This window comes from Gobius niger (assembly GCF_951799975.1).
Source record: "Gobius niger genome assembly, chromosome: 1".
Lineage (NCBI taxonomy): Eukaryota > Metazoa > Chordata > Actinopteri > Gobiiformes > Gobiidae > Gobius > Gobius niger.
The window spans coordinates 5,164,145-5,177,660 of record NC_136852.1 but is presented as its reverse complement, the minus strand read 5'-3'; the positions used below and the strand labels follow the sequence as shown (position 1 = coordinate 5,177,660).

General features: G+C 41.7%; 1 protein-coding gene across 1 annotated transcript in view; it reads right to left on the bottom strand.

The window, feature by feature from the left end:
- Positions 1-323: 323 nt before the first annotated feature.
- The window catches only part of LOC306977133 (FRAS1-related extracellular matrix protein 2-like), a 222,201-nt gene continuing 209,008 nt past the window's right edge, over positions 324-13,516 (bottom strand). The window contains exons 19-24 of the mRNA XM_079575315.1: positions 12,951-13,078; positions 12,733-12,867; positions 10,492-10,618; positions 7,780-7,967; positions 6,029-6,175; positions 324-953 (exon numbers count right to left, since the gene is read on the bottom strand). Coding sequence (XP_079431441.1) covers positions 432-953; positions 6,029-6,175; positions 7,780-7,967; positions 10,492-10,618; positions 12,733-12,867; positions 12,951-13,078 — 1,247 coding nt within the window. The 3' untranslated portion in view covers positions 324-431. The remainder of the gene's footprint in view (positions 954-6,028; positions 6,176-7,779; positions 7,968-10,491; positions 10,619-12,732; positions 12,868-12,950; positions 13,079-13,516) is intronic.

Below are 13,516 nucleotides of genomic sequence, written 5' to 3'. Positions count from 1 at the left end.
CTCCAAACAGTTCATCTAAACTCTGTTCGTGGTTGTAATGTAGCTTGAAAAGGTGGTTGTCGTGAACTTCTGGAATGCGAGTCCAGTCCTGACCCCCCAACACTACGAGACCCGACTCTGTGTGACCGCCTTCGACTAGACACGACTCGAGAAGACTCGGCACGACTGAGAATTAGAGCAAAATCGCTCATAAAAGTCGTGTAGTGTGAGCTGACCTTAAACTAGGCCTTGGCAGAATTTGAAGAAATCACCGCACTCAAAAAAAAAGGAAAGAAATCGTACTATATGTATATATATATTTGGCACAGCTCATTCAGTTTTCCCTTGCTCGTCCAGGCCTTCACACCGACTCAAATAAAGGTCATATTCCGACTCCACGTCACTCATTTTCTCTCACGTCCTCCTCAGCTCCCGCGGTTGCATCTGGTCCGTCAAACCTCCGAGCTGTCCCCGCTGTCCCGCGGCACCATCGGCTCCGCGCTGTTCGAGTTTTTCGGCGTCTCCTTCCGCTCCCGTCGCGACCGGACGAGCACGACCACGAGTATCGCGATGAGCGCCGTCAGCAGCAGCCCCACCACCACCCCGACGATCAGCACCAGCCCGTCGCCCCCGTCGTCTTTCCGGTTCACCTCCCGCGGGACGACCCCTTCGGTGAACACCCCCGTCCGCTCCGGGCTGGTGCGCGCCGGGCCGCCGCGGTCCAGGGCGATGTGCAGGATGTTGGTGCCGCGGTTGTTGGACTCGCCGATCTGCTCCGCGATGTCCGGGACGTCGTGGGTGGATCTTTTGGAGAGGCTGTGGAGGTGATGAGGAGGAGGAGGGCGTGGGGGGGAGTGGCGGGTCAGAGCGTGGTGGCGGGACTCCAGGCTCCTCTTGCCGATGCCGCGGTTGGCGCTCTCCCGGGACCGCACCGTGTAGATGGTGTGGATGTACCACTCTCGACCGGCGGAGACCTGGAGGAGAAGAAACGGGAGGTTACACTAAAGTAAACTAATACATAAAATCCAGGGGGTAAAGGACTCATGAGTAAAAGTACAGATACAACCCTATAATTACAGCAGCTAATTCAATATGGATTAAACTAAATAGAGCAGGTCGCTGGGACTTTCTAAGGCAGGGGTGGCCAACCCGCGGCTCTCGAGCCGCATGCGGCTCTTGGCCAATCAGAGTGCGGCTCTTTGCATGATTGGAGATGTTTAATACAATGCGGCTCATTGCAAAATAATTGGTAAATATTTCCCATAAACTGTAACAGTCTTTGACCAAAAATCCAACCATCGTCCTACAGACCATGTTTCCATCTCTACATGAATGAGAGTCTGTATCTCCCTCCTTTTCGAGGCGGTGTGTAAAAGGAGCCCGTGCAGCCTCACTCACAGCGGGATGTAGGTTGAACAATAGGCAGGCAGATCGTGGCACTAGGATCAGCTTCTGTGATTTTCAGATTTCTGATCAGCTACTCTTTATTTGATGTAATTTGGCCTCATATTCACAGAAAAAGATCAAAATTAGGAAATGGAAAAAAGCGGAGCTATAATGAAGCGTATGATGCGAAGCGCGACATCGTAACGCGGAAATACGCAAAGTCATGACTTTTCTTTCACACGTGCTATAACTGTAACAGATGCAACTTAAAACAGACTCTCAGATTCTCCAGAGGCTCCTGATTAAAGTTTATGAACTTTGTGCAGCCGAGAGTGCGTTCTCTGCACAGTCTAGTCAGGACAAAGCTGCAGGCACTGAGCGCACAGGCCAGGGGCGAATCAGAGAAGGGGGCTCAGTGGGCAGGGCCCCACATACAAACACACCCCAGCATTAAAATAAATAAATAAATAATAATAATCTAATTCTGTCTCAGTCAGAACAGGAAACACAAAATGTCATTTAATAATAAACATGTATTTCAATCTTGTTGAGGAGTAAAACCATTCAATCTAACACAATTATTAAAAAAGAAAAAGGCATAAAGTTATAGTTTATTGTGATTAAATAAAACGGTCACATTCTATTTAATCACAATAAAGTACCGCCCCGGGATCTCGCTAATGGTCGGTGCCTTTGTGGCTCTTCACAGGATCAAGGTTGAAAATTTCGGCTCTTGGTCTCCGACTGGTTGGCCACCCCTGTTCTAAGGTCACCATTAGCTCCTTTATGGAATAATAAAAGAATCTTAATTGGTAGATTGGAATTAGTTGACTGGCAGCAGTGGCGTAAAGGGGGAATCTCAAGTGTTCAAAATCTATCTGATGCAAAGACTAATAGTTATCTAAATTTTGACGAGATGGTCGCTAAATATAATCTGTCACGCAGTCAATTCTGGAGATATGTCCAATTGCGTAGCTCACTATCTAAATGGTTAGGAAGCCCTCTAATTTGCCCTTCAGGTAGCCCTGTTGAAGCGTTCGTAAATCACTTATCAGTACTAAAGGGACTACCTCTAAACTATATAAATTGTTGCTTGATCAAATGACCGATCCATTATCCAAAACTAAAAAACACTGGGCCGAGGACTTGGCTTTGGACATATCTCAGGATGACTGGGATTCATGTTTACATAATATCACTACAATGTATAAAGAAATTGGTAGCAAATTTATCCAGTTTAAGATAATCCACAGATGGCATCGTACCCCTCAACAGCTCCACAATGGAACAATAGATTAAGTGGGTTAAGCCTAATGTAATAAATGTGTTTGCATCGGATGACAAGTTTTGCTACAAAGCACAGAAAACAGATTATTATTTGGTTAGCCCTGCGCTCCTGGCACAATACAAACACAGGCAAACATGACAGTGACACACATACACACACATTGGAGGCTCTTCATTGGTGACATTCACTCGCACGCAGCTTCTCAAAATACCAGAAAAACTTGCTAGCGCCAATGGATTATATGGATTTTTTCTTCTCTTTGCAACAGGATTTTTCACCGGAGACAGAAGATAAGCCCATTGGTTTACCGTTTACTTTGCGCTTCATATTTGTCTCAGCGCTGGGGTCAACTTTTAGCGGGACATACAGTAAATGACTCCTTTATTCTCTCATAAAGGGTGAACTCATTGTTAGAGCATCAGACATGTGGCCACAGACACGTAACAGCAGACTATTGCCTGAGTCTGAATGAGAGTTGTCTGTAATATAAGTTCTGTAGGTATTTGAGGATATATGTTTGTAAATGCAGTAAATGTGGTTGAGTATATCTGAAAGTAAAACGTGTACACCAAGGGGTTAAAGTGGACCAGAACCCTCTGGAGCGGGTGCCACCACCTTCGTTAGAGAAGGACAAAAGAGCGCATGGGGATGTGTTGGACAGAAGACTCTCTGAAGTGAAGAGAGAAACTGAAGGAATAATCATGCAATCATGTCATCAATCACTCCCCATGGGAGTTTAAAACTTATTTTAAAACAAAAGTCCCCTTTAAACATTGTGTGTCAGTGTTAATTTTGACAACATATTTTAATTTAGTTTTAGTCTTAGTCTTTTGACAAAAATGTAATTCAATTTTAGTCTAGTTTTAGTCGACTAAAATTGCAAGTAAATTTAGTCGACTAAATTTAAGACGAATGTAGTCGACTTTGCATTTATAATATTCATTATAATCATATTTAATCTTGTTCCTCTGCTTCATGGAGCTGCTCCACATGAACAAAGCTCAGAGCTGATCCTTTGGCAGAGAATTTACATGATCTGAGGCTCTTTCAGACGCTCAATAGAAGTTTGGATGATTTTAGTCTCTCCTTTTCATTTTTATTTAGTCTTATTTTAGTCGACTAAAATATCTGGACATTTTAGTCATAGTTTTAGTCTCATGAAAAACGTTTAATTTAGTTTTAGTCCAATTTTAGTCGTCAAAAATATCACTTTGACTAAAATTAAGACTAAATATTTTAGTCGACGAAATTAACACTGTTGTGTGTGCCTAACACTGTGTGCAACAGCCTCACCGAGAGTTTACATCAACAGCCGACACTGCAACTACTACTGGTCAAACAATACTCCAAGACAAGTAGAAGATGTTCAGTCAAATGATTACATAAGGGAAAGTACTGAGAAAATACGTAGGTACTAATCAGTTTAAATAAGTATGGCAACACAACGGGGACAAAGCTTCTTCCTTGTGGAGAGTCATCAGCATTGACAGTATATCTGCACATAACCCGGCATGTAATCGATATTACATGGATATTTTTGGGTGTAACGGCCAATGAAAAAAATTAAAATACTACACAATTTTGAGAGACCAATGCCGTATGACTTGGTATTAACTAAAGCCAATTGAAACAACAGAAACGCTTCCTACAGTTTCTCTTTGTTCATTTTGTGAGGGCGGTTTTGTCTCCTCACTCACAGATTCCCTTCTTCTCCACTGAAATATCACTGAGGATGTTGGAAAAGCATCAGCATAGAAGGACACTGGAGCATCTTTTAAAGAGAACTTTAAATCCCCTCCCAAGACGTAGTTAAGCTTTTAAGAACCAAAATAAAAGGTTTTGTCCAATAAGGAGCTGAGAGGTCAGTGCGAGAGCTCGATACGCACCTACACTACAGTCTGACTGATGCAACACAAATAAATGTGAGCGAGTGAGGGCTTTTATCATCAAGGGGAACATGAAAGAGCACTTAGGCACGCAATACAGGGGGCCGCATTGCAATGTTCATTATTTTCTTTGGAAATATGTAAATACAGTTGATCAAAATGAATGTTAAAGTGTGTGTGGCAGGATTTAAGTTTCCCTTATGATCACAGTCTGATGGGACAAAGCTCCACTTTCATGAAGAAGCAGGTGGAAAAGAAGGCGAAGAACAGGGCTGTGGAACTTTATATATTTTTTCAATACCAGTACTCGATAGTGATACCTGAACGATTTTTTATGATACTGATACTAACATATTTGTCATAAACAGAAAAACAGAAAACAGAACAATGATGTGTGGAAGATCTGCACTTTTACAATATTGGGTTCACCTCCAATGTCGACAAATGTGTGAAAAATGGGGAATAATTTGGGGAAAATTGTGGCAAAAATAAGGAAAAAATTGGGTAAAAAAATCATAAAAAAGGGGGGCAAAAATAGGGGGAAAAAGGAAAATAAATTTGGAAAAAAAAAAGACAAAATAGGGGGAAATATTAGTAATAAAAATGAGCAAAAATTGAGTCAAAAAAAGGAAAAAAAAAATTAAAAAGGGGGAATAAAAGGACAAAAAATTTAGAGGAAAAAAAGAGCAAAAGTGGAGGAAAAATAATAATAATACACCGCAAAAAGTGCCCTACTAAAAACAAGAAAAAAAATCTTAAAACAGGACATTTTGTCTTGTTTTAAGGAAAATATTCTGCCAATGGGGTCAGCATTTTTTTCTTGCTAAGAATTCTTTTTTCTAGAATATTTTTCTCATCATAAAACATTACATTTCTTTCAATACCAGTAATACCCAAACTTTTTCTCCGATACCTGACTGGTGTCATTTAAAGGTACCCAGCCCTGTCTATGAAAATGAATTGTGTTTCTCTCAAACCCTTTGGTGCTAAAAGAGCATTGTGTGCCCAGCAGGGGGCAGCAGAGAATAAGACCATTTGCTTTATCACAGGTGAGTTATTTGGGAAAACATACTTGTAATGTTTCTGTGGGTGAGGAAATTACAGCTTTCTTCCAAATATTTAATTTCATAACCCACTGCCTAAATAGTATTGTTGGTGTCGAGGCGATTGTTAGTTTGTGGAGTCTGAGTTTCACCACAATTTCAGAGCATCATACAGTATAACGGGTACAGTTTCAGGTCATTAAGTGTGTTTTGGGACATGTTTTTTTGCATATTCGATGTATTCGTGATGTAAAAGATGTCAGTATTTTCAAAAATATATTACATTCAAGTTGAGTCAGAGCCATTCGGAGCCACCATGACACTTCCTATAATTATAAACTGAGGTCGATATCGTGAGAAAAGTGTAATCTGATTATCAAAGCTCCTGCACAAGTCGCCGCCTGTTCTCCCTCAAACGTTTAGTCGTCAGCCCGGAGTCCTGTTACCTGGAAGAGGGCGTTGGAGTCCATCTTGAACCCGTCAGAACCCGGCTGTCGGACCAGAGGCAGAGCGCCGGGATCGTCCACCGCCAGCAGGGCATTGAACGCCACGCTGCCGAAGGAGCGCGCCTGGGTCTCCGGCTGCGCCTTGTCCTGGAGAACGAGAGGTTTGAATAAATCAACATTCAGACGCAGAGTCAAAAGGAAGAAAAGTTTGTGTTTTGTGTATCTTAATCTGTCTTTATGGGTTATGTCTTCATATTTTTATGGCATTTTCTCTGGAAATATGAGGATTTTCACATTGTTTCCTACTTTGTTTTCCCTGTTTATGTCACTACGGAAACATAAATCAGACTCTACATTAAAAAGTAGTATCAGTTCTTACTTAAAGCGACTACACAGAGTTTTAGTTTTTGAGTGCTTTAACTTCTTACCACCCGCCAAAACCAAATGCATTCTCTCCTCTTTGCCATTGTCATCACTTTTTATTTCCCATATGTGTTTTAGTCACTTTTTTATGGCACTTTTGCTACTTTTTTAAATGCATTTTTGTCTTTTTTGCTGGATTTTTGTCACTTTTTTGCTGGATTTTTGTCTTTTTTTGCTGGATTTTGGTCATTTTTTTTGCTGGATTTTTGTCATTTTTTTGCTGGATTTTTGTCACTTTTTTTACTGGATTTTTGTCACTTTTTTGCTGGATTTTTGTCACTTTTTTGCTGGATTTTTGTCACTTTCTTTGCTGGATTTTTGTCACTTTCTTTGCTAGATTTTTGTCATTTTTTCGCTGGATTTTTGTCACTTTCTTTGCTAGATTTTTGTCATTTTTTTGCTGGATTTTTGTCACTTTCTTTGCTAGATTTTTGTCATTTTTTCGCTGGATTTTTGTCACTTTTTTGCTGGATTTTTGTCACTTTTTTTACTGGATTTTTGTCACTTTTTTGCTGGATTTTTGTCACTTTTTTGCTGGATTTTTGTCACTTTCTTTGCTGGATTTTTGTCACTTTCTTTGCTAGATTTTTGTCATTTTTTCGCTGGATTTTTGTCATTTTTTTGCTGGATTTTTGTCTTTTTATGGTGGATTATTGTCATTTTTTTGCTGAATTTTTGCCACTTTTTGGCTGGATTTTTGTCACTTATTTTGCTGGATTTTTGTCATTTTTTGCTCTTTTGTTACTTTTTTGCTGCTCTTTTGTCACTTTTTGTTGAGTTTTTGTCATTTTTGTCCCTTTTTTTTAGTCACTTTTTAGCGCTTTTTTGTTTTTTGCGTTTACATCCTCATTTTCTTCTCATTTTTTGTCTCTGTTTTGAAGAAACTTTTAGATTTGGAGAATTTGGAGAAAACATGTTCAGGTGGGAGTTAAGAGGTTAACCGCTTGCCCCCCACCTTAGCCGAGCGCATTTTCTACAATTCGGCTTTACCCAAAACTAAAAGCTTCAGCTGGACTGGAGCCTGCAGCCAATAGGCCAATCCAGTCGAATTTGAAAGCCAAGACCTTCAAAACTGATGAAGAGAATGAGCTCAGACCTGTTCACCACAACTGCCTCTAAAATCCTGCACTGTCACTCAAAAAGGTGTTAATTCAGGTCTGAAGTGCCGTCATATAGAAGCTGCAGTTACGCTTAAGACCTGAGGTGGCAGTAGTGAGTATAAAATGACCAACTTGCATCTAGTCTCTTTACATTATTGAGAGTCTTGTGATGCAGCTTATGGATAACGTTCCGTGTTTAAGGCTAGTGTTTTTTGTGGCTGGACTTACGATGATCTTGAACCGGTAGAGCAGCGAGGGGGCGTCGGCCAGGCAGCCGAACTCGAACCCGGTGGGGTCGTACTTGGGCACGTACCCGTCCGCCCCGGTGCAGAGGAACACCTTCTCGATGCTACACATGAACGAGTCGCCCAGGTTCTGCACCGGGTCCACCATCACCCGGCCGTAGATCACGTCACCTGAGGACACGCGGAGAAAAGTTACCGATGCTGGACTGGACAACAGTTATAAGAGAGAGAAAAGAAAACACAACAATACCCAGAAGGAGTAGGCTGAAGCAAACAGTGCTTATTTATGTCTTCTCCTGCCTTTGCCTATTTATTATATTCTTTGCTGACTAATAGCAGCTCTGAGCTTTGTTCATGTGGGAGAATTCAGATGAAAACACAATGTTGACTAAATAAATGTTAGTCTTAGTCTACTAAAACTAGAGTAAAATTGAAGAAAATGACAAAAATAAAATGACATATTTGTCAAAGGACTAAGACAAGAACTAAATTACAATATGTTGTCACCATGAGCACTGCTTTGTAGGTGCTGTTTACTTTCCGGTTTTGAGTTTTATCATTTGAAATGATTCTGCAAAAAGAAACAGTAACGATGAAATACAGGGTAGAGCAGGTGAACAGCATAGACTGTATATTGATAGAAATGGCCGCTGGCTGCTCTGCTTTGTGACGACACTAGAGGCCGCCATTGCTCCACCATTGCTGCTAGTCTCCCATTGGAAAGCATTACACTTTAGACACGCTAAAAACAACTTTAAAGCCCGGTTTCTACAGCTAGATATTCCTCCTGTGATAACGTTAGTTACAATTAAAGGAACCAGGCGGGTTTTCTCGCACTAATGAGGGTTGGACTGTTAGCATTGGAGCAGCGCGAGCTACACGTCACGTAAGGACCGAGTCTACAGTGAAGATCCCGCCCTTATGCCCCTTTCAGGAACATGCTTCATCAGAGAAGGGGAGGCGGAGTCTGTAAATCCACCATGATTTCCCCCTCGAATGTGGTCATTGTGGCAAACGGGGAGGAGTTAGGAGGAGTTGTCTATTATTTTTAACAGTCTATGATTGATAGACTTCTTGTGATCCTCCCCATATACATTAATGACATTTGAAAGAAACTACATGATGCTGCAGAACATATGATACCCAGGACAGCGGGTCAACTCTCTGGAGCCAGGCTTTTAACCCCTTAACTCCCACCTGAACCGAGCACATTTTCTCCAGTTTGGCTTTACCCCAGTCCAAAAGCTTCTGGAAAAAAGGTGTGAAAATAGCGACAGAACTGAGACGAAAACAATGATGAAGATGTGACAAAAAAGTGAGAAAACTTTGACAAAAAAATGACTAAAAAATGACAAAAATGTGACAAAAATGTGACAAAAAAAAGACAAAAAATTGATTAAAAAAAAAAAATGACAAAAAAGTTACAAAATGAGTTGAAACCCCCCCAAAAAAAGCTGGAAAAAAGTCTGATGACGTGAGGAAAAGATCCATTTAGATGAGTTTTGTAGGTCTTAGCTTTCAAATGAGGTGTTCCACTGGCCTACAGGATTTAGGTAAAGCTGAACTGGAGAAAATGCTCTCAGTTCAGGCGGGAGTTAAGAGGTTAAGCAGTGCTATGGAGGTGCAAAGACTACATAGGAATGCTGTTTATAAAGTTTATTTAGGAGTCGCCCCTGGCCACCAGGGGGTGGTGTTGCTGGAATGTCAGCTCCTGGCCACGAGGACCAAAGAGAAGCGCGTTCCTCACCTATTGATGAACCCACTGGTTGGGGCTCCTCCTGCTGGCAGCAGTCGGAGTAACTCATTTTCTGTTTCGATTTAAGGCGTTGTTTACAGCTTCAGCGAAGCCTGATAATCACATTTTAAGGTATAAAATATATTTTAAAATAGAAGAGAAGTAGAGAGTGCTGCACTGGATCAACAATGTAGGCTAATGTAGAAATCTTCTTTGTGAATCTTCAAACAAAACAAAAATCAGGTGCTCTTCAGACTTGGAGGGCATAAGATTAGTGAGGCTGTATAGAGAATTCAGAGTGCCTCAGCTTCCTCTATACAGCCTCACTATACTTTCCAAATAACTGGATTATAGGATTTAAAAATGTGAAGGACAGAATTGGAGTTTATCTATGACTCAACTGTATCTGTAAAGTAGAACAGATCTCTGAAACTGCTATTAAACACAACCCGAGGATTAGCAAAACTGCCAGACTGATGGTGCAGCTAATCAATAATCAATCCCTCACGCAAACCGAGAACAGAATGTACGTCGTTAATAAAAGTTCAGACGACCTCGGAGTTTACTTGAAGGACTTTGCAAAGACTTCAAAGTTCTCCTTGAGAGGAAAACGCCGCCGTAATCAGCTTGTTTTGGTAACACAAGTGGGCAAAAATGACACTTCAATGGCGGCTTTGTTTTTCTTTTTAAGCGTTAGCGTTCGGAAATAATGAGACACTGTTTGACTATCCCGACAGAAATCCAGCTCAGCAGCTCGTGTCTGATCCAGAGATGATGTGCTCAGACGAATGTTCACAGGCGTATAATACCAGCGGTTTAGGAAGTGTAAAGCTGTGCGGCGTTTGCTTCTCCTTCCTTTGCTCTTGTAAACCTTCAGTGCAGATATAAAAATGCGTTCCTTGATTCTGTGTGGAGTTTGGATGTTCACCTCTGACTAAAAACATGTATGATGAGACTTGCCTTGGGAGAAGGCCGTGTCGCTCTCCTGCCCGAAGCCCATGGATCCGTCCGAGAGCCACAGCGTCCGCTTGGACAGAAGCAACATCTGAGTGTTGAGGCTGAACTCGGCCGCCACCGGGTCACTCACCTGCAGACAGAGCAGACAAACACGCTTCATGACATGCTAAACATTGCATACATTTTTACATATACTGTAGACCAGGGGTAGGCAACGTCAGGCCCTGCACAGAACCTCTGGCCCCTAAGATGAATTTGCTCACATACCTGCCAAAGTTGGGGAAGTGGGGGAAGATGAGCCACTTTTTGCTTTGGTGGTTATTGTGTAAAAACAGTATAATATAAATACAAAATGTTGCTCTTTACATATGATTTTTAAACCTCTTAACTCCCACCTGAACTAAGCATATTTTCCCCTGTTTGGCTTTACCTAAACCTAAAAGCTTCTTGAAAAGAAAGCACCAAAATGGCATCGAAACACAACAAAAGAATGACAAAAACATGCCAGAAAAGCAACAACAATACAACAAAAAAGTGACTAAAGAGCGATAAAAAAGTGACGAGAAAAAAGGGCAAAAATACCTACTTAAGCTTACTTAAAAACCCACAATAAAAACTTCAAAGACCCTTCAAACATTTGACAAAGGAGCGGCAACAACGCAACAAAAAGCTACAATTAGTTGTGCAGGCCTTCGCTTTCAAATGAGGCACTACACTGTTGCTTTGCGGATTTTAGATTTGGGTAAAGCCGAAATGGAAAACATTGGCAATTGCAGAAAATTGGCTTCAGTGGTTCGGCCCTCGGTGATTTGGTGATGATGGAAATCGTCCCTCCACCACACACCCCTGCTGTAGACATTATGATACTGAACCCCTTGTCCACACAGCACATGCACCCAACCATAAAAAGACACCACATAAACGAAGTCACCCACTCTAGTGTTTGGTTGTCCTGCCTTTAGTTTTGATTACAGCACCATTAGCTGTAGGATTATCCCAAAATGCTTCTGCAATGTCATACATTTTTCACCAAGATCTTCAAAGATTGGGAATAAAGAGATATGATTTTTGACATAGGGCCTCATTTCCTAGTTATCTAGAGTGTTCTGGAGATATATATATTTTGTAATTCATGCAGTTCTTATGTTTGAAGAGTTTCGTGGCGCTAGGCTAATGCAAGGCTAGTGCTTGTCTATGGTATCAGCTAGCCTGCATTAAAAACAGTCTGACCCGCTCCACAGAGCACCTGAGGCAAATCACTTATAACAGTGGTTCCCAATGTTTTTTTTCTTTCGTACTCCTTTGGCCTTTCAGTGGTCAACTATGTACCCCCTGCCTCAAGGGTGTTACAGTTGATTTAAAAAGTAATTACTTAAAAGTGGTATTTGGAAGAAAAAGGACAATGTTGCAGTTAAAATAAACCTAAAATTCTCCCAAAGCTGAAAAATATAGCTTTTCCTATAAAAAATTATGTTACATTTTCCCCTTTTTTCAATTCCGTAGCCCTGGTTGGGAAACACTGCCTTATAACGCCAGACTAACCATATAAATGTCTGTGTCCATAGAATAATGTTTGGAATATAACTGACCTGCATCACATGAATGATCGCATTTTGAGGGACTATTTTCTAGCAGATCACTCCACCGCCACGTAGCTTATACAACCACGAAGCTGATGCTGCTCAAATATAAGGTATTTTAAATGCAAAATGGTTAAAATTACTCTATCGACACAGACATTTATATGGTTAGTCTGGCGTTATAAGTGATTTGCCTCAGGTGCTCTGTGGAGCGGGTCAGACTGTTTTTAATGCAGGCTAGCTGATACCATAGAAATGCGCTAGCCTTGCATTAGCCTAGCGCCACAAAACTCTTCAAATATAAGAACAGAAATCAGCAACACACTGGATAACTAGGAAATTAGGCCCTATGTCAAAAATCCTGAAATATCCCTTTAAGATCTGGACTCTGTGGCAGCCAATCCATCTCATGCTCCCTAATCCACTCTTTCTCAATGCTGGCCTGTGCCATCATGGAGGAAGAAACGCACTGATGGAATAACCTGGTCTGTATTTTCTTGATTTCTAATGAGGCTTTGACCTTTATGATGGATTGACAACAGCTGAAAACATCTGGATCTTTCATAATTTGCGACGTTGATGGCTAATGCTAACGGCTATAGGGAAAACACATTGAGCATGCTAACGGATAAGCCGACTCGAACGCCGCTGACTCCAAACTCACTTGTTGGAAGCGGATGTCCAGGTCGAAGCTGACTGGCTCTCGGGGGTTGCACACGGGCGGGATGGTGTACTCCAGGCTGGGCGGGGTGGTGCAGGGGACCAGCTTCACGGTGTAGGTGCCGGAGTAATCCCGAACCTGCCGTCGACATCAGTCACTCACACACTACACAGTATATATATATGTACTGTTAAAACATGCAGATAAACAAATGCTCTCACGGCAAAGTCCGACACGAAGGTCCACTGCTGGATGGGCTGGTTGTAGCTGGGCTCGCTCCTCACCAGGGTCAGGTTAAAGGTCAAGCCGGGGTGGTCCGCACACATCACCATGGAGCTCAGAGGGGAAGCTGAGGGAAGGGGACAGTTTAATGCTTTCTCACCGTATTTAAAGGTCCTATATCATGCAAAATCGACTTTTTTGAGCTTTTAGCCATGTTGTTATGCTATTTCCTTATCAAAAACACCCCCAGAGTGGTTTGTGGCTTCATTCACGCAGCTCTCAGTAATCCTCCTGAATCCTGCTCTCTGAGGCTCCGCCCTCTCCTGGTGAACGACTGAGTGTTCAGTTGTGTCGTAACAGCGGAACGGAAGTGCTCGACGTCTGTAATGTAATGTCTTACAGCCTGATTTTAATTTGTAAAATAGGTTTTTCATTATTTCTGTCGTAAGAGAGAAACAAAGAGAAAAAAAAAAAAAAAATTTAAAAAAAAATTAAAAAAAGGATGTGCCCGAGGTGCTTCCAGGTCAGCTGTGGCCAAAACAAACACATCCCCTGAGTGTCTGAA